Raw genomic sequence first — 21,333 nt, 5'->3', positions numbered from 1 at the left:
TGAAATACTTTGCACAGCTTGATATGCAAGTAAAATGCAATGATAGCACTACAATTGCTGACGCCAGAACTGAAATAATATTGACTGAAGGTTGGATCCAAAATCATGTGCTATTGGCAGATACAATAGTCAGTGTCTGTATTTAAGATTCTATTTTACATTGATAGGAATGTAAATCAAAGAAGCAGCCTAGAGTTTAGGGGACCTGGGAGTGGACAGAACCAGTGAGACACTGAGACTTGAAACTGGTGATGCTTGTGTGTTTGCCTTTGTTCCAGTTGAAATCAATTTTATGTGACTATGATCGAACACGTGTTTAAGTTTGAAAATAGTGAAAAGCAAACAGAAGTTCTGCAATTCCACTTGAGTTTTGATCTGGCGGAGGGAGGATATCTTCAGTCTGGAAGAAACCAATTTATTGCAGTTCGATGGGGAATAAGTATGTTCCTGATATACCTGATGCTGTTCTGATATCCACAGTTACATAGGACTGTAGGAAGAATAGAGTAGGAGGACCATGTGAGACTATAATCTGGACCGACTAAGCTGAGGAGGACCAATCACAGGCAGATCGACGCTGCATTGCTTTTTTTATATAGAATGAAAGAGCTCACATTTCCATCAGGGCTCCTTCAGAAATGCAGGCCTGTTTTTTTTTTTCATTCTGACAGGTCCCTCTCCATACAGAGCAACGTGGGGGGAAAAGCAAATTGTGGCCCTTTTGCTGTCAGTTGTTTTGATGTTTAGAGGCTCAGTGTGACAGCCAGCCACTCTGACAACTCCTGTCAACCAGTAAATCTAGAAGGTTCAAGAAAGGACACTAGGTGGGTGGGGTAGCAGGTAAATTATTCCCGGTTGGTCGAGAGGTTTTTAATGAAGATTGGGTCCTGGGGGAGCAGGGGCATTGGATGAGGAGTTGGGAGTAGGTAGGTGATGGTTGTAGTTGAGGGTGTGGTGTAAATTGGGGGTCACTTTTTTAATAGCTACTCAGGAGTTTGAAGACTGATTTAATTGTCTAATTTTTCCTAAGTAACTAAGTCCCTAACTACAGCAGAACCCTCTGAATTCTCTGATTTTAAATAACTTTTGGAGGCTCTGTGTAGAGGGATTTCCCAGCAGAATCTTCAATTCCCAAGCAATTCCTTCAGCGATGGGATTCCACAGGATCCCCATGAACAATTGCCCTCCGATTGCCCTCTGTCTGGCTCACAGAAAATGAGATCAGTATTTTCTGTATTTGAATGTAAATTGAGTTTATAGGAATTGTAGAGAGGAAGAGTTACTTTTTTTTCCTGAGGATAAGGTTTGAGTGTACTCTTGGCAAAAGCAGTCTCTATTGTGCCATATAGACATCCAAAATCCCATGCTGGATCACACCCATGAAAGGTCATAAACAGCAGTCTGATCCACTGAAGTCGCGCACACCACCAGGATAACTATATCAGCATCGGGCATTTGCTATTGACTTTTATTCAATGCATTTTTCATAGTACATACTGATTTACATGTGAAAAATAAACCAAAGAACAGCAGATGCTGCTAATCTGAAACAAAAACAAATGGCTGGAGAAACTCAGCAGGTCTGGCAACATCTGTGGAGAGAAAACAGTTCATGTTTTGGGTCCAGTGGCCCTTCACTGTTCTGAAGAATGGATTCAAAAAGTTAACTGTTTTCTCTCCACAGCTGCTGCCAGACTTGCTGAGTTTCTCCAGCCATGTCTGCTTCTGTCTCGGTTTGTGGTTAACTCCACATCTCCAGAGTAGAGGAGGCCACTGCTGACTCGCGTATCCGAAAGGGGAAAGCTGATACTAACTCTGGTGCAGTAGTGTGGCTGACTTTTTTTTCCCCCCCCATTTTGAAGCCAATTTCCTGAAACCACCTGAAAACATTGACAGTGCAGGTAGGGAAAAATTGTTATTCATAGTCGAGCAACAGTCTTTCACAATAACGTTGACATCTTGGTGCAGCTCTAAATAGTTACCCTCCAGCTATTTTTGTTTTGCGTATACTTAGGACAAACTGAATTTTCTTCCTCTTTTAGTTTCTCTTGGCAGACCAGATTTTGTGGTTAGTTTTCTCAATGTTGATTTTGGTTTTGTCTGTTTCCAGGCAGATCTCTTGGCCTCGGAGCAGACGTGCAATGCGAATGGGCAGGAAGTGCCATTGTCAGAGACCGCCTACAGGAGACCAAGTAGGAGTAAGCTTCAGTTTTGTGTTGACAGGGTCTGGGGGAGAAGGCACGCCCAATCCCTGTTGAAGAGATTTGAAAAGATGCTACGTGAATGCACCAACCTATAGGATTCTGGGCCGGAGCGTCCAGCTGCCTGATATAGCGCATCATCCTGTCCCTCGGGGGGCCATGTCTTTCCCCCCCCCCCCACCTCCCCCAATCATGACGTTCTCGCATGGCCCTCCCTGTCATGAGCTCGAAGGGAGTGAGGCCAGTGGAGTGGCCTGGCGTGGCCTGGCGTGGCCCTTAAGCGCACCAGTATGCAGGGCAGAACGTCCACCCAGCCCTGCCCTGTTTCGGCGATCGCCGCTTTGAGGGTCCGGTTCATGCGCCCAACCATCCCGGAGCCCTGGGGATGGAACGGGACGTGAAAGCACTGTCTGATGCCTAGGAGGCGGCAGGCCAGTTTCATTGCGTGTCTGGTGAAGTGCGTGCCCTGGTCCGAGTCAATCTGGAGGGGGACCCCCCAGCGCAGGAAGATGTCGAAGGCCAGCACTCTGGCCACGGTGGCGGATGTACAGTCCCGTGTAGGGAAGGCTTCTACCCAGCGTGTGAAATGGTCAACGATCATTAGTGGGCGGCACAGTGGTTAGCACTGCTGCCTCGCAGCGCCAGAGATCCGGGTTCAATTCCCGACTCAGGCGACTGACTGTGTGGAGTTTGCACGTTCTCCCCGTGTCTGCGTGGGTTTCCTCCGGGTGCTCCGGTTTCCTCCCACAGTCCAAAGATGTGCAGGTCAGGTGAATTGGCCATGCTAAATTGCCCGTAGTGTTAGGTAAGGGGTAAATGTAGGGGTATGGGTGGGTTGCACTTCGGCGGGGCGGTGTGGACTTGTTGGGCCGAAGGGCCTGTTTCCACACTGAGTAATCTAATCTAATCACCAGGCAATACTACTTGCCACGGCTGGAGGGTAGGGGGCCTGTGAAATCAACCTGGAGGTTCTCCCAGGGCCCCTTGGGCGCCAGGGGAATGCGGAGGGGCCGCCCCGGGTTGTGCTGGGCGCAGACAACGCATCGGCGGCAGTGTTTGGCCAAGTTGCGGCCGAGGCCGGGCCACCACCAGTCGGTCTGGAGCCTAGCAAGCATTCCGTCGTGGCCCGCGTGGTCTGGCTCGTGGTGTAGTTGTATCAAGGTCGTTCTGATGGCGGTGGGGGCCACGTCCCTGCCGCCGTGCCGCCACACCCCATTGGGGTCGCGGGCTGCGCCCTGCACAACTCGGGGCGGCCAACAATCGGTAACGTTTATTGATACAGTAACACCGGCGGAGACCAACCGAGGTCCGAATCTCGGCTGTTCTGCTGTTCCCGCGCGCTGCTACACATTATATACCTTTCTTTGTCAGGATGTGAGGATTTTGAGTATGAATGGGATGATAGTTCCCCATCATCACTGGAGTAGCTGCAAATGGTGGGTTTCCTGCTGTCCCAGGAGAGTTGCAGTGTACACACAATAGGGTGCTAATTGGATTATGTAAACGGGTCCGGGTACTATCTGCTTGTCTCTCTCTGTGAGGGCTGGGGGCTAGCACCCCCCTTTGTTCCCTTGGGGTGCTGGTGTGTATTGGTCTGTCCGTACCTGTCTGGTGGATGCCTGTCCTTTGTGTCAGGATGGTTCTGTATTGATGAATATGGGTGTGTTTCAGTCAGTCTCTTGATTTGATTAGGAGATGGGTTTCCATATTAATTAGCTCCGGAGTTTCGTTCTATGAGTCATGGTTAGTGTCTGGCCTAGTGTGGATTTGATCTGTCCTCTGGCTCCCATCTCCCGGTCACGTGGGCGGACCGGCAGCTGCTGAGTTCTGTGGGTTTAAGCTGCGGCTGCCGTTTAAAACACAAAATGAATTCCTATAGTTTTACCGATGTAGGCATAATCCCGTGGCAAATGCGGGGTGGCTCTGATGCCCACTTGCAACAGTATGGAAACAGGCCCTTCGGCTCCAAAAGTCCATACTCTCCCTTTAAAGAGTAATGCATCCATACACATTCCCCTTCTCTATATTTACCCCTGACTAATGCACATTGTTATGGACAATCTAGTATGGCCAATTCACCTGACCTGCACATGTTTTTGATTGATTGTGGGAGGAAACCAGAGCATCTGGAGGAAAAACATGCCGACACGGGGAGAATATGCAAACTTGGCACAGTTGCCCGAGGTGGGAATTGAACCCAGGTCCCTGGCACTGAGGCAGCTGTGCTAACTGCTGAGCCACTATACCACCCCAAGAAATAAGGGTTCGTCTTGTATTTGAACCCAGGGCCTCTCCCATATCTTCAGTGTAGAATTCCCAAAGCAATAACCATACCCCTAGATCCATGAGCCACTAATTTAGATGGGTCAGGTTTTTGTCCAATGTGGGCAGGATGGTTTCCTGATGCAGTATGTAGACGAGCCAAAAAGGGTCAAGACCATGTTTGTATTTGGTACTGAGCAATGAACCTGGCCAGGTGTTAGATTTGGAGGGAGGTGATCACTTTGACAGTGACCACAATTCTGTTATGTTTACTTTAGTGCTGGAAAGGATAGGTACATACTGCAGGGCAAAAGTTATTACTGGGGGGGAAAGGCAATTAGGCAAGATTTGGGATGCATAGGATGAGGAAGGAAACTGCAGCGGATGGGCATGATTGAAATGTAGAGCTTATTTGAGGAACAGTTACTGTGCCTCCTTGATAAGTATGTACCTGATAGGCTGGGAGGAAGTGGTCGAGCGAGGGAGCTGTGGTTTACTAGAGAAGTTGAATCTCTTGTCAAGAGGAAGAAGGAGGCTTACATTAGATGAGATGAAAGGCTCGGTTGAGGTGCTTGCGTGTTAAAAGTTAGCCAGGAAGGACCTTAAGAGCCACAAGGGGACATGAGAAGTCGTTGGCAGATAGGATCAAGAAAAACCCTAAGGCTTTCTATAGGTGTGTCAGGAATAAAAGAATGACTAGGGCTAATCAAGCATAGTAGTGGGAAGTTTTGTGTGGAGTCAGATGAGATAGGGGAAGCGCTAAATAAACTTTTTGACGGTACTCTCACTGGGAAAAAGATTATGTTGGTGAGGAGAATACTGAGATAAAGGTGGTTAGACTAAATGGGATTGACCTCTGCAAGGAGGAGGCATTAGCAATTCTGGAAAATGTGAAAATAGGCAAATCCCCTGGGCTAGGTGGGATTTATCCCAGGATTCTCTGGGAAACCAGTGAGGAGATTGCTGAGCCTTTAGCTTTGATATTTATTCCTGTAGACAGTGACAATATAGTGCCAGAAGTTTGGAGGATAGTAAACATTGCTCCCTTGTTCAAGAAGGGGAGTAGAGACAACCCTAGTAATTATAGACCAGTGAGTCTTACTTTGGTTGTGGGTAAAGTGTTGGAAAAGGTTAGAGGATTTATAATCATCTAGAAAGGAATGTTGATTAGGGATAGGCAACACTGTTTTGTGAAGAGTAGGCCGTGCCTCGCAAACCTTGCTGAGTTCTTTGAGATGGTGACCAAACGGCTGAGGATAAAGCAGTTGATGTGGTGCATATGGATTTTAGTAAGATTCCCCACAGTAGGCTATTGCACAAAATAGAGGCATGGGATTGAGGGTGATTTAGTGGTTTGGATCAGAAATTGGCTAACTGAAAGAAGACAGAGGGTGATGGTTGATAGGAAATGTTTATCCTGGAGTTCAGTTACTAGTGGGGTACCGCAAGGATCTGTTTTGGGTCCACTGCTGTTTTTCATTTTTATAAATGACATGGATGAGGGTGTAAAAGGATTGGTTAGTATACTTCTGGGTGACCCTCAGGTCAATAAAGTTGTGGATAGTGCTGAAGGATGTTGCAGGTTAGAGTGACATAGGTAAGCTGCAGAGCTGGGCTCAGGTGGGAAATGGAGTTTAATGTGGAAAAGTAAGGTGATTCACTTTGAAAGAGCAACAAGAATGTAGAGTACTGGGATAATGGGAAGATTCTTGGTAGTGTGGGTGAGCAAAGAGATCTGTGTACATAAATTCCTGAAATTTTCCACCCAGGTTGATAGGGTTGTTAAGAAGGCATATGGTGTATTAGCTTTTATTGGTAGAGGGATTGAGTTTCGGAGCCACAAGGTCATGCTGCAGCTGTGCTGCAATCACACTTAAGAGTATTGCGTCAGTTCTGGTCACCGCATTATAAGAAGGAAGTGGAAGACTTTGGTTCAGAGGAGATTTACCAGGATGTTGTCTGGTATGGAGGGAGGGTCTAATGAGGAAAGGCTAAGGGACCTGAGGCTGCGTTTGGTAGAGCGCAGGTGGTTGAGAGGTGACTTAAGAGGCAGACAAGATGATCAGAGTATTAGATCGGATGGACCGTGAGAGCCTTTTTCCTTGGATGGTGATGGCTAGCATGAGGGGATGTAGCTTTAAAATGGGGGGTGATAGATATAGGACAGATGTTAGAGGTAGTTTCTTTACTCAGGGGTGTGAAACACACTGCCTGCAATCATAGTAGACTTGTCAACTTTAAGGGCATCTAAATGGTCATTGGATAGATATATGGATGAAAATGGAATAGTGTGGGTTAGATAGGCTTCAGGTTGGCACAGCATTGAGGGCCGTAGGGCCTGTACTGTGCTGTAACGTTCTACGTATTTCAATGTTTTTCCCACTTGCGCATCCAATATTATTCTATCTTGCTCTAACTTTGAATACATCAATTGCAATATTATGATCATTTTTTGTAAATGAAAACATCCCAGACTCTTCAACATTAAGTTCAGAATTAGTTTAGTTGTCTATTCTGCCCTCAAAGCTTGCATAAACTTCCTGTGGAATACTGGCCAGAAATAGATCAAATACATCACACTTATATATAAAACTCTGATCTGACAGTAACTGAATACAGACTCATTACTTGCCCCTGGGAATTTGCCTTTCCCCTGGATATATGTTCTTCTTTTTCATTCAGATGAGGTAATTCTACAATGTGCAAAAGACACAGATGCCCTTTTCTTGTAACTGTTATTGTACTTGTACTCCTGAGGGAGAAACAGTTGAGTGGGTGCTGGGAAAGTACAGCAGGTCAGGCAACATCGGAGGAGCAGGAGAATTGTCTCTTCGGGCATTGATTCCTGATGAAGGGCTTGTGTCTGAAACTGATTCTCCTACCCCTCGCATCTGCAGTCCTCACTTTCCCCTTGAATGAGGAACATAATGGATTGCCTATTCCATTCATATCCTTTCTGCTGTTGCAATTGTTGGGAATTTGGATATTGACCTGGGTTTAGCTGTCTGTCAGTATGTCTCAACATTTCAATTAATTGGTTGTATCTGTGACAGATGGCATTCCTGAAATGAAGACTTCTAGATTTATGAAAAGATGCTCTTCCTTATTTTGTAGGCCTGCCTCCAGAAGAGATGTCAACAAAGCCTATATCTTGGATGGATGCAACCAGCCTCACATGGGGCTCTAAGGACAAATATAAATTCCAAATTCCTACACTGATGAGCAAGGCTTTGTGCATGGGTTATGAATACGTGGAAATTGTAAGTTGCTGCCAACAGTAATATGTTTCCCAACAACTCTAAATAAATGCGTTTATTAGATTTGGAGTCTCCTCCTGGGATTGGTGAATCTCATGTTATGTATTGTCAACATCTTTAACAGAAGTGCACATTGCACCAATCGCAAACAGCAGAGGAGAGACGTGCATATATTGGGTTTCCTTTTGTTCCTGAAGCTTGTTTTAATTTGGTGCCTTAAGTATCTCCTGGGCCCTATCAATGAGCTGGCATTTGAATGATTCAAAGGGAATGTACATACAGCATAAAAGTGATCATTTTTGGTCTGTGATTAACTCTCTGGAAAGTAGCTCTGAAATAGAATGTTGAGGAAGTGATCTGATGAAAGATTTGAGCTAAAATGAGCCATTCCAACTTGGAAACATTCAAGATTATTGGAGGGTGCTCTGAATGAATGGGGAATTATGCCACCCAAAATTTTCAAGCAGCCTGGACATTTCTATGAAGCAACACCCTTAAGAGAAAGTGTAGTAAGAGGTGGTGAGGGGAGGAGTGTAGGGTGTGTAAATGGTGGGAGAAATGGGTGTAAATCTTGTATTCATAAGATGTGGATGTTGTTAGGCAACATCTATTGCCTGTCCCTAGTTGCCCTTGAAGGTGGCTAACCCTCCTCTTGGATCACTGCAGTGCATGTGGACGAGATTCCTGAATATTTGCAAGTGTATAGTAAAATAGGGCCAAGTCAGCATGGCTTCAAGAAGGGGAGGTCATGCCTGACAAATCTTAGAATTCTTTGAGGAAATAATGGGCAGTTTAGATCTAGGAGAGCCAATGGACCTGGACTTCAAGAAGTTCTTTTGACAAGGTGCCACACAGAAGGCTACTGAGTAAGGCAAGGGCCCATGCTGGTAGAGGCAAGATGCTAGCCTGGATAGAAATTTGGCTGTCTGGCAGGAAACAGAGGGTGGGGATAAAGGGTCCTTCTCAGGATGGCAGCCAGTGACAGGTGTTCCGCAAGGCTCAGTGCTGGGACTGCATATTTTCACTTCGTATACTAATGATCTAGACAAAGGAACTGAGGTCGTTCTGGCTAAGTCTGCAGGTGACACAGGGACAGGAGGCATTGAGGTGAGGAGGCTGCAGAAGGATTTGGAAAGGTTGGGACAGTGGGCAAAGAAGTGGCAGATGGAGTACAATGTGGGAAAGTGTGAGGCTATGCAATTTGGTAGGAAGAATAGAAGTATGGACTGTTTCCAAAATGGGGAGAAAATTCAGCAATGTGAAGTGCAAAGGCACATAGGAATTCTAGTCCAGGAATCTCTCGAGGTATACTTGCAGGTTGAGTCAGCAGTTAGGAAGGCAAATGCAATGTTGGCATTTATTTTGAAAGGACTTGAATATAAATGCAGGGATGTATTTCTGAGGCTCTATAAAGCTCTGGTTAGTGCACATTTTGGAGTATTGTGCGCAGTTTTGGGCCCCATCTATAAGGAAGGATGTATTAGCCCTGGGGCATGTTCAGAGCAAGTTCATGAGAATGGTCAGGAATGAAAAGCTTAATGTATGAGGAATGTTTCAGGATTCTGGCTTTCTCCTTGATGAATTTGAGAGGGATGGGATCTAATTGAAACATAATTCTGAATGGCCTGGACAGTCAATGTTGGGAAGATGTTTCCATTGGTAGGGGAGACTAAGACCTGAGGGCACAGTCTTAGAACCAAAGGGAAGACCTTTTAGAACAGATCAGGAGAAACGACTTCAGCCAGAGAGTGGTGAGTCTGTGGAATTCACTGCCACAGAAGGCTGTGGAAGCCAGGCCATTGATTATACTTATGGCAGAGACAGGTTCTTGAGGATCAAGGGTTATGGGATGAAAATGGGAGAATAGGGTTGAGAAACTTAGCTGCCACAATTGAATGGTGGAGTAGACTCGATGGGCTGAATGGCCTAATTTCTGTTCCTACATCTTACGTGCTGTAGATAGACCATTAGTGAGGGAATTCCAGGATTTTGATTTGCTAACACTGAAGGAACGGCAATATATTTTCAAATCAGGATGGAGTGGAACTTGCAGGGGGTGGGGTGTTCCCATGTATCTGCTGCCCATGTCCTTCTGGATGGAAGTACTCATGGGTTTGGAAGGTGCTGTCGAAGTGGTGCACTTCAGAGCTGCCCCATGTAGAAAACACACACTACTGCGATTGAACATTGGTGGTGGAGGGAGTTGATTGTGAATGCGGTGCCAATCAGGCAGGCAGTTTTGTTCTGGATGGTATTGAGCTGCTTGTGTTGTTAGAGTTGCACCCATCCAGGCAAGTGGGGAATATTACAACATACTCCTGAGTTGTGCCTTATAGATGGTGGATAGGCTTGAAGAGTCAGGTGGGGAATTACTTGCTGTGGTATTCCTAGCCTCTGACTTGTGGTTGTAACCACTATTTCAACGGTCCCATTTCTGCAGATTGGTAACCCCAGGATGTTTTGGTGGAGGATTCGGTAATACTAAATGATATTGAATGTCAAAGGGTGATGGTCAGGTTATCAATTATTGGAGATGATCATTGCCTGGCATTTGTGTGGCACAGATGATAGTTGCTGCTTGTCAGCCTAGGCCTGGATATTGTCCAGATCTTATTGCACTTCAACATGGACTGCTTCAGTCATAATAGTGCTGAACGTTATGTAATCAGTGAACATCCCCCACTTCTCTCTCTTTTATGATGGAGATAAGGGCATTAAGGCAGCTGATGATGGTTAGACCGAGCACACTACCCTGAGGGACACCCTCTCGGAAATGTCTGGGCGCTGAGGTGAATGACATCCACAAACCACAACCATCTTCCTTTGGACCAGGTACAACTTCAACCTGCAGACAGCTTGCCCCTGACTCTGACTCCAGTTTTGCTCAGGCTGTTTGCTGCCAACCTCAATCAATTGTGGCCTTTTTGTCAAAGACTGTTACTTTTGCGCCTCCTCTGGAAATCCGCTCTTTCGGCTACGTTTTGAACCAAGGCTGTAATGAGGTCAGGAACCGAGTGGCCCTGGCAGAACCCAAACTGGGTGTCAGTGAGCAGGTTATTGCTGCTTGACAGCACAGTTCATGACACCTTCCATCACTTTATTATTGATGGTCAAGAGTAGACTAATGGTGCTGTAATTGTCTGGGTTGGATTTGTCCTACTTTTTGTGTACACAACATACCCAAAGGTAATTTTCGTGGCAATTTTCCCCGTTTGTTGGTGGATACCAATGTTGTAATTGTCCTGGAAGAGCTTGACTAGGGGTGTGACAGGATCTGGAGCACACTCCTTCAGGATGATTGCCAGATTGTTAGTAGTGCCTGTAGCATTAGCAATATCCAGTGTCTCCAACTATTTCGTGATATCACGTGGAGTGAACCAAATTGACTAAAAACTGCTGTCTGTAATGTTGGGAACTACTGGAGAGGCAGAGATGGATCATCCACTTGATACTTTTGGCTGAAGATTGCTGTAAATGCTTCAGCTTTATCACTTATACTGTTGAATTCTTCCGTCATTGAGGATGGGGATATTTGTGGACACCCCTTCCAGTGAGTTAGTTAACTGTCCACCACCATTCGTAACTGGATCTGGCAGGGTTGCGAGATTGCTTCGCTGTGTTTATCACCTTGCTGCTTATGCTGTTTGGCATGCAAGTAGTCCTGTTTGGTAGCTTCATCAGGTTGACACTTAATTGCTAGGAATGCTTGGTGGTGCTCCTAGCATGCCCTCCTGCCCCCTCCATTGAGCCAGAGTTGATCCCCTGGCTTGATAATAATGGTTTACTGGGGGATATACCAGGCCATCATGTTGTAGATTGTGCTGGAGTACAATTCTGCTGTTGATGGCCTACAAAACCTTATAGGTGCCCAGACCTGAGTTGGTGCCTTAATTCAATAAACTAATGACCCTTGCTTTTGTGCAGACCATTTATTCTTTTGGCCGATCTCGAACCAAGAGACCCCTCTTGAGGAGTCATGTATCTAGTATCATATAATATGATACGATATATACTATATATAATAAATCCTTTTGATATTGTTGATATCCTCACTCGATCAGTTAAGTCTGTTCCATTTTGCACTGTGATAGTGCCATACAACACAATGGAGGGTATTCTCAGTGTGAAGGTGTGACTTTGTCTCCCCTGTTATAGACCAGGCAGGGCCCCCTCAAAACATTCCAAGACAGTAGCCTGGACCCATCTTTGCTAGTTGCTTTAAGCAGCTGTAAAGTGGACATTCCAGGAGAGAATCCGCTCTTAGTTTTAAACAAAACTGAATTTATTTACAAGATTACAGAATGAAACAAAAGAACAGAATAACTTAACCTCTCCAAAACTTCAACGCACTATCCCAACTTAACAATACTGTCCCAAAGATTTGCAACAATCCCTCTAAACACCCCTCAGCACAAAAGGTAAAGTCACGGATTACAGGATAGATGTCAGAGAAAGCGAGTACCAGCCTGGGCCTGCTGCTTTTTCCACACTCCTGCTAAAAACCAAACCAAGCCAGAGAAAAGCTGAGCTGGGAGAACTGACTGCTCCCCTTTCATTGTACAAGTGTTCTTTCTTGAAAAGGTGAAAGCCCTTTGCCTGCAGCAGTATCTGTTAGCTGTAATCAAATTGGTCCTAAAACCTTACAGCCCCAGACTTGTTGGAGTCTGTCACTTATGACTTCTCTGAAAATAAAAAGGCCAAGGAAAGCATAACCTTGTTAATTGAGCAGCAGCTTCACACCCCAAGGACTCTGGTCACTTGTTAATACTGTCACAGACAGATGCAGACAGACTGGTAAGGATGAGGTCAAGTATGCTTTCCCTTTTGTTCATTCCATCACCACTTGCTGCAGACTCCATCTAGCACCCATTTCCTTTAGGACCTGATCAGCTCAATCAGTCATGCTGCAGTGTCACGTTTGGTGATGATCATTGAAGTCCCCCACCTAGAGTACATTTCGTGTTCTTGCCATCCTCCGTGCTTCCTCCAAGTCGTCCTCAATATGGAAGAGTACTGACTTATCAGCTGAGGGAGGATGGTATGTGGTAATCAGGAGATTCCCTTGCCCATGAGACTTCATGGGGTCTGGTGTCAATGTTGAGGACTCCAAGGGCAACTCCTTCTTGGCTATATACCACTGCCACCACCTCTGCTAGGTCTGTTCTGCAAGTGGGACAGGGCATATCCAGGGATGGTGATAGTAATGACTTGGACATTGTCAGGCTGTTGCGTGGCTAGTCTGAGACACTGCTGTCCCATTGTTGGGGGCTCGGAAGGATTTTACAGAATCAACAGAGCTATGTTTGCCATTATTGATCCCAGTGTCTAGACTGATACCAGATGGTCTATCTGGTTTTATTCCTTCTGAGATTTTTCAGCAGTTTGAACCTGGCACAGTGGCTCAGTGGTTAGCACTGCTGCCTCCCAGCACCTGGGACCTGGGTTTGAAACGTGTATATTCTAAACCTTTGCAACAGTTTATCCGCCATATGACAAGTATTCAGAAAATGGTGTAGAGTTTTAAAAGGCAATCAAAGTCCACAAATTAAATAGATTGGAGGTGTATCTCAGCTTCTTCATATTCCATATTTAGGTCCTTATCTCAGGAAGAAATCACAGCTCCAACCATATATGATGACGTTTTACAATATGCTGAAATAAAATCTAATTTCTTCTTTGAAGTTTAATCATTTGATTTCTCTCTACTTATGTTTGGCATCCGTTGTAAGCCGATTCAGTTTCATGTCTTGTTGGTATGTAGACTGCACTAATGTACCCCTCCTGTCACTGAAACATAAAACACTCAGCAAGTTTTGTCATAAATAGGTTTGCATTTTCTTCATCTGCTTGAATTTTGTTCCCAGTGACCAATGCGTGCTAATCGCAAATTGATTCCCAGTGACAGGGATAGCTTTAATGTGTCTTGAAATTGAAAGTTTCATAAGGAATGCTAAATTTGACCAGGGTGGAATTCAAAGTACCCGTTTCCTCCCTTGTCTGCACAAGTTAGATGCTGACCTCTCAGTAAGGATGGTCGTGGGGGAAGTTCTAAAACGATTGTTCATCCATATGTTTGTAGCATCTCAGCTTCAATTTAAAGAAAGATGATAACTATGTGGCAGTAGGATAGCATTCCCATTCGAAAACCACAGCTGAGCAGTATGGACTGCTTTTTAGCCCTTTACATACTCAAATCAGGCAACATCTGTCCTCAGTTAACAGCCAACACGTGACATATTTGCCGACTTGTTTCTGGCCTGAGTGGTTGTGACTTTTATCTTCTGACCCTATACAGGAGGAATTTCATTATGCTTCATCACTTTACATCAAAGAACTTGTGTGCAGTTGTCAGATCATAACGAAAAGAGAAGTGGGAAATCGCAGGATGGTGAAAGACAAAGTGAGTATCGGTGCAATTATTCCTGCTCTCTACTATCTGGCAGAACCCAATATTTGTTGGGCTTCATCAGTCTCTATTAGAAAAAATTCAGGTGCTCAAGAATTTTGAGCAATCTAGAATATCCATGGTGCTCTTTGAGCCCATAGCTTCTGAAATGTCTAGAAGACAGTATTTGAACACAGACTCCATAGCTTCTAGAATTTTAGTAGGAGAATAGGGAAATGAGGCTCCAGTTTGACTATATTTGTACAGAATACATATTTCAATATATGACTGAACTCTTGGGAGACTTGTGTGAAAATGATCATGGTTAATAGTTTTGATTTTCCTCCTTAGTTTTTTTTCTTCCCTTTTGTTCCAATGGAGCAGACAAATGTGTCCAATTTATGGCAAACAGAACTGGAAACTTCACATTTCTGGGTGGTTTAAAGAGAATTGGATCTCTGAAAGAACGTGTCCCAATGTGTAGGCAAAAGATGGACTGAGCCACTCTTGAGTGACTTGCACATATTGCAGTGTTGAAACAGCATGATGACATTTTCCACTGATTCTTAGATGTTAAAAATCACATTGGGTCATAGTCCAACAGGTTTATTTGAAACTGCAAGCTTTCAAAGCCCCTGTTCCTTCCTCAGGCAACTGAGGAACTTCCGAAAGCTTGCGCTTTTGAATAAACCCGTTGGATTACAACCTAGTGTTGCGTGATTTTAGACTTCATCCACCGCAGTCCAACACGGACACTGCCACATCTCAGCTATTATTTAGAGAGGGTAAGTCCAGAGCTGCCTGAAACTGGCAACACAAGGTAATAAAGAAGGCATAAAGCATACTTGCCTTCATTGGTTCGGGCACGGAGTACAAAAGTTGGCAAGTCAATTTACATCTCTGTAAAACTTTAGTCAGGCCACATTTTGTGTGAAGTTCAGGTCACCACAGATGAAGAATGTGAAGGCTTTGGAGAGGGTGAAAGCAGTTTATCAGGATGTTGCCTGGATTGGAGTGTAAACTGGGGGGAGGTTCGGTTAACTTGGAATGCTTTTGCACTCGGACGGACACATGAACAGGCAGGGAATAGAAGAATATAGACCATATGCAGGCAGGTGGGATTAGTTTAGAATGGCACCCTGGCCAGCACAGACCTGTTGTGTCAAAGGGCCTGTTCCTGTGCTCTACTGTTTGATCTATTTTGTGGCATTTGCATTGAAGTGCATTTCAGCTGAGGCTTTCAATGAATGCTTATTGCCAAAGGGAGCATGTTGAGTGAGGATGGGATTACACTCCATTGCGAATCCTTACAGTTTGAATGTACTTCTGGTTTTTCTATGTGGCTTTGCAGTGTTTCTACCAGCATCCCCAGCTAGGAGTGAGGATGCCTGTACAGGGGTGGGCCTGACAATAAACCATCTTCTCCCTTTTAGTCTCTGATCAAGAAGATACACATCAATGGCCCTTGACATTTTCCACTTTTTAAATCCATTTCCAGAGGTCCCAGGCAGAAAAGACCACTAAAACCTTCAAATGACACATCCTGGTTCTACTTGTCTTGTCAATCTCAAAAATAGAGTTCCAGTACACTCATCTCCCTCATATTTTCTCTTTTGGTTCCTAGTTGTTCCCTCTGGGATTCAGTTGATATTTTTGATACTACACATTGTTGTACATTGTTAATTTTGGGAACTATGTGCTGATTTTGACAAGTCAGGTTAGCAAATGTTTGCAGTATACGAAGCCTCATGAGGTAGAGACAGTGTACTTTGTGTTGGCCAAATATTGAAACGTTCATTCTTCCTGGTCTCCATGATGCACGCCACACCTTTCAGGCAACGGGATGCATCATCAGTATCCGAGGTCATTTCCTGTTTCTTCAGAGTATCCTGTGTTTCCAGATCTGAAAGTGACTAACGATGAAAACATTTGCTTTCCAGTTCTGCTTCTCTTGCCAAATGGAGCTTTTTTTCGTCTGGGCTCTCGTTTGTCACTTCTGTAAAAAGGTAATTATATTCAAGTGTCTTTTTCAGGGTCTAGCAAGTAATCCCATTCAAGTGGAACAAGACAAAAACCATTTTAAAGATCATAGTTCTTTGATCCCATTTATCTGAATATTTTATATAATTTATTGCCAAACTTGGTTAAAAATTTATCCTTCTCCATATTGGAAAATAAGCTGCAATGTAAAACTGGGTAGTGATTGAACAGCTGATCTTTGATGAAATAATGAATTCATTGCGTACGTAGAAAGGACAGTTATTAATGTTGCAGCTCTGTGCAGGAGATATGGGTAAGGTGGATGGGGTTGGTCACTGGTGGAGTTCCATCATTAGCGATTTGTTTGGGTTAGTTATTTTCATCATCTTTGATAACTGCCTCAGTGAAAACATTGGGAGGATAATCTTGTAGCTGGCTGATGACTTGGAAAAATGTGAAATCTGTGATAATAAATTGTAAAGCAGAGATGTTTGCAGCTGGATCATTTAAGATGGCGGGTATCTTTCAATGTAAAAAGCTTGGAATTTTGGGTTGGAGTAATTGCAGGCATACATTTGCCATGAAGCACCGGTTCAAAGACGTTAGAGGGGGAAGACTTCCTGGAAATCCTATCGGAAAGATGTTGTGAAACTTGAAAGGGTTCAGAAAAGATCTACAAGGATGTTGCCAGGGTTGGAGGATTTGAGCTATAGGCAGAGGCTGAACAGGCTGGGGCTGTTTTCCCTGGAACGTTGGAGGCTGAGGGGTGACCTTCTAGAGGTTTACAAAATTGAGGGAAATGGATAGGGTAAATAGGCAAAGTCTTTTCCCTAGGGTGGGGGAGTCCAGAACTAGAGGGCATAGGTTTAGGGTGAGAGGGGAAAGATAGAAAAGGGACCTGAGGGGCAACCTTTTCACACAGAGGGTGGTACGGGTATGGAATGAGTTGCCAGAGGAAGTGGTGGAGGCTGGTACAATTGCAACATTTAAGAGGCATTTGGATGGGTATATGAATAGGAAGGGTTTTGAGGGATATGGGCTGGGTGCTGGCAGGTGGGACTAGATTGGGTTGGGATATCTGGTTGGCATGGATGGGTTGGACCGAAGGGTCTGTTTCCGTGCTGTACAGCTCTGGCTCTATGAAAGCTTCACCTCCCCTCTGTCTGGATGACTTTTATTTTCAGGGGATGGGTGGGGCTGCAAGTGGTTTGACAGCACTGACCCCCAACAGCAAGGTAAACTTATCCAGTCGAATTGATTGCTAGCTTAGAAATTAGTTCAACTCTAATTTCAGATAATGTCAAGGAACTTGATCAGTGTTCCTAGCTATAGACTGGGTTCTTTACAATGAACTGTACTCTTCCTTATCAGGTTTCAGTCCAACACTATTACCTTGGGATGCATTATTGTAGCAGCGATAAACCATCACATTAGCACAGCGAAACCTAACTTAACAATTCGGGGACATTTTTATCAGTTGTGGGGTTTTCAGGCATTTAAATATCAGGCTGTAACTCTCCAGTACTTGTGAATATAGAGAGTACAATTCCATTCTGGTTGATGTCATGGTGGTGGGTGCTCAATCAAGAGTACAGTAATTGAAGATCATCATCATTGTGTAAATTTAAATTAGAATTGTCCAATGTTCAGATCCATCTTCAGAAAGAAAAATGCATCAAGTAGGTCAGGAAGATAATGCACTCAATTGAGTTTAATTTCTGAGGTTGAGGTCTTTGTCTCAAGTTTTCTTTACCATAGAGGAGGCTTCTTGTTCATGTCAACTTTGTGGAATCATAGGCTATTGGCTGTCCTCACTACTGTGCCAATTTTACTTAACTCCGGCCTCATGACATTTATCTTTTTGTTCTGTAGCCCACCATCCAACAAGACCTGGTTGATTTACCCCAGGCCTCGGAGCTGTTTTTCTGCCAGCTGCGCATAGCCCTCAACCCTCCAATCTCCAATCTAACTCCCTTCTCTTTTGATGCTTTGTGATCAATCCACCATAACTGACTGGAATAGAGAATTCCAGACATGCACTCTCCTCTGAGTGAAGAAATTCCTCTTTCTCAGTTTTAAACGAATGTCCCCTTATTCTGTAGCTATCTCACCTTTGTTTGAGACTTTCCCACTTGTGGAAACCTTTTCCTAACACCCACCCTGTTGAGCCCCCTCAAAATCATATAGTTTTCAATAAGATCCCCACACCCCCACTCTCTCTTTTCCTAAGCTCTAACCAATAAAGGCCTAACACATTGAGCTATCACATTCTCAAGTGTTACAGTTTTTACATTTAAAAAAATGACATTTCTGCTCAGACAATGTATTAAAGGTGTGAAGTGAGTCAGTCTGTATCCCAATCTTGAGTCAGAATAGTTCTATTTCCAAAGTAGGAATTTATAAAATATTAATGAACTGAAATCTGCAGCCCATTCTAAAAGATGAAAGACTTAACAGCAATCTAGGTGTGGACTTGTTGGACCAAAATGCCCTGTTTCCACGCTGTAGGGACTCTCTGATACACTGATTATACAATTCGACAGGACTGTGGTGCCAGCAATGTGCAGGTGTGGCTGGTCCTGAAAGCACAGCTCTTTGCCCAGTATTAGTGACAGTGCCCAGTGAGTGAGAGCCCACTTCACCCACACCCATCTTTGAGCCTCACGTTTACCCCTCTCATCGTATTTATTTCACACCAACTTGCATGTGGCTGAAGGACTAATTCAGAGGTTAGTATCTTTGTGGTTCTGCTTTCTAATTTAGCTCCAAGCAACTTGTAACTCCTTTGGAGAATCTCTTTCCTTGTCCTTTCTATATCATGGTACCTACATGGGCCAGGACAATTGGATCCTTTTCCCTGCCCTCAATTCCTATCCAATCCAGAAGAGATGACCTGAACCTTGACAACACATCCTTTGGGACCCTCCAGTTTTGCTAAAGACAACAGTATCTATTTCCCAAATGATGCTATCCTCTGTTACTGCAATATACTCTTTTTCTACTCCCTGTCCCCCACTGAATGGCACTTGTACCACTGTGCTGTGGCGAGTTTGCTCATCCACCCTGCACTTTTGCTCTTTCCCACACTGGGAACAGGAACCTTGTACTTATTCAATAAGGATAATGGATGAGGTTACTCCAAAGCAGAGTTCTGGATCCCCAAACATTCCTCAACCCATAGTCTCAGCCTCTTCTACCTGACCTTGAACCAAATTTGATGTAACTAACCTAAAAGGTATACTGGTCTCCCAAGAACTCTTTCCTGCTGTATCACTGTACTCACATCTCAGACTCCAGCTCGTCCCCTCTGAGCTGAAGTTCCTTGGCCAGCCAATACTTGCTGCAGATGTGATCAGCGTCCACCAGCTCCCACATAATGCAGCTGCAACATACTGCTTGTCCAGCCATCTCTGTCATTATTAAATATTTATTAAAAGTGACTGTTGTCTTCAGCTGTAATAAGGTTTCCTTGATTTAAACAACTTGACCAAGCAGAAATGTAGAAGAAATATCCAGCTAACAAGGGCTTGTTTTCCTGTGACTCTCTGCCACTGCCAAGTAGTCATGTTTTGGAGATGCCGGTGTTGGACTGGGGTGGACAAAGTTAAAAATCTCAACACCAGGTTATAGTCCAACAGGTTTAATTGGAAGCACTAGCTTTCGGAGCATCGCTCCTTCATCAGGTGGTTGTGGAGGACACCATTGTAAGGCACAGAATTGATAGCAAAAGTTTACAGTGTGATGTAACTGAAATTATACGTTGAAAAAACCCTTGATTGTCTGTTGAATCTTTCATCTGTGTGAATACCATGATAGTTTCATATGTAAATCACAAAACTTTTGTTTTACAATTGTGTCCTCCAACCACATGATGAAGGAGCGTTGCTCCGAAAGCTTATGTGCTTCCATTAAACCTGTTGGACTATAACCTGGTGTTGTGATTTTTAACTTAGTACTGCCAAGTATAAGCCCATTGAGGCGGCTGTCCGCTACCAGTTTATAACCTTCCAGAGCCTTCCACTGTCACCCTCTTGGTGAGATTAGATTAACATTTTATTGTTGGATAAATTTAGTGACTTTGTTTTACAGGGGCTGTGGAGCCAAGAGATTCTAGATCTCCTCCTCCACTCTTTTGTATGATATGTTTTCTGAATGCAGATTATTCCCCCTTGCCCCCCGCCCATGTTCACCACCACCCTACTTAATGTACGTACGTGAGCTGAGATATTATTCAATAGAGGTTTTGTCTTTCCCAGCCCTAAAGCCTTAGTGTTAAATGACCGTAATAATTTAACACTAACACTTATCAGTTAATGGATCTGATCTATAGGCTTCAGCTTCCCTGTTTAGTAATTCTAGTAACTACTTTCTTTCTTTTCTACAGATAAATATGTTCCGAGTGCTTTATGACGGTAAGAACACAAGCATTCGTGTCATTTAGTGTTACTGGATTGATGGAAATCCATTCTGAAGGCAAGAACTAATTGTCTTCCCACCACAGTGATGGGTTTCCCACCACTCCACTGAATTGTGGCTGTAATTCTGAAAAGCAGGAATGATTTCAAACCCAAGAACTCTTCTTATTTCTAATCGACAGGAGAATTGTGAACACAGCCCAGTCCATCTCCCAGACAAATCTTCCATCGGTTGACTCCATCTGTACTACTTGCTGGGTCTTGGGAAGATTGCCAATGTCCAAGACCCCTCCCACCCCAGTTATAATCTCTGCCCACCTCTTCCATCGGGCAGAAGACACAGAACTTAAGCACACAGACCAACAGATTCAAGAACAGCTTCTTCTCTGCTGTTGTTAGACTGCTGAATGGCCTCTTCAAATTTTTAAATGTAATGGTCTCGCGCTTTATGCACCGTCTCTGCAGCCGTAACATTATACACCTTGCTCTGTTTCCTAGTGCACTTTGTGAAATGATCTGCCTGTCCTGCAAACAAAACCAAACTTCTTTTTTTCCACTGTACCTAGGTAAATATGACAATAATAGGAACATGAAAAATTGGAAAAAGCACTTGACCAGAGAGATGGTGATCTGCAGCATTTCCCAGAAATACTTGCTAAGATGGGCTAGTGAATCAAATGTTTCAGTTCTGAGCTGTTGCTGTTGTAGGGGAGGTAACTGTTGAGATTAGAATTCCAGCAAAGATCAGTCAATGTGCAGCGTAGATACCTGTGTTAAACTGTACTTTACATTCCCAAAGGTTCACCTTCCTTTCCCATTACTCACCAATCAGA

General features: G+C 44.2%; 2 protein-coding genes across 2 annotated transcripts in view; both read left to right on the top strand.

Moving 5' to 3' along the window:
• The window catches only part of LOC122540784 (protein spire homolog 2-like), a 39,215-nt gene extending 35,863 nt beyond the window's left edge, over positions 1-3,352 (top strand). The window contains exons 10-11 of the mRNA XM_087994625.1: positions 2,111-2,192; positions 3,180-3,352. Coding sequence (XP_087850751.1) covers positions 2,111-2,192; positions 3,180-3,352 — 255 coding nt within the window. The remainder of the gene's footprint in view (positions 1-2,110; positions 2,193-3,179) is intronic.
• A 19-nt stretch (positions 3,353-3,371) lies between these two features.
• LOC148147681 (uncharacterized) overlaps positions 3,372-21,333 on the top strand; it is a 41,296-nt gene continuing 23,334 nt past the window's right edge. Inside the window, exons 1-4 of the mRNA XM_087994624.1 lie at positions 3,372-3,464; positions 14,016-14,120; positions 16,046-16,111; positions 20,470-20,497. Of these exons, the coding sequence (XP_087850750.1) occupies positions 3,372-3,464; positions 14,016-14,120; positions 16,046-16,111; positions 20,470-20,497 (292 nt within the window). The remainder of the gene's footprint in view (positions 3,465-14,015; positions 14,121-16,045; positions 16,112-20,469; positions 20,498-21,333) is intronic.

This window comes from Chiloscyllium plagiosum, unplaced genomic scaffold (assembly GCF_037043375.1).
Source record: "Chiloscyllium plagiosum isolate Xiang-an unplaced genomic scaffold, Cpla_swu_hap1 HiC_scaffold_15, whole genome shotgun sequence".
Taxonomy (NCBI): domain Eukaryota; kingdom Metazoa; phylum Chordata; class Chondrichthyes; order Orectolobiformes; family Hemiscylliidae; genus Chiloscyllium; species Chiloscyllium plagiosum.
This window is presented reverse-complemented; position numbering and strand designations above follow the sequence as displayed.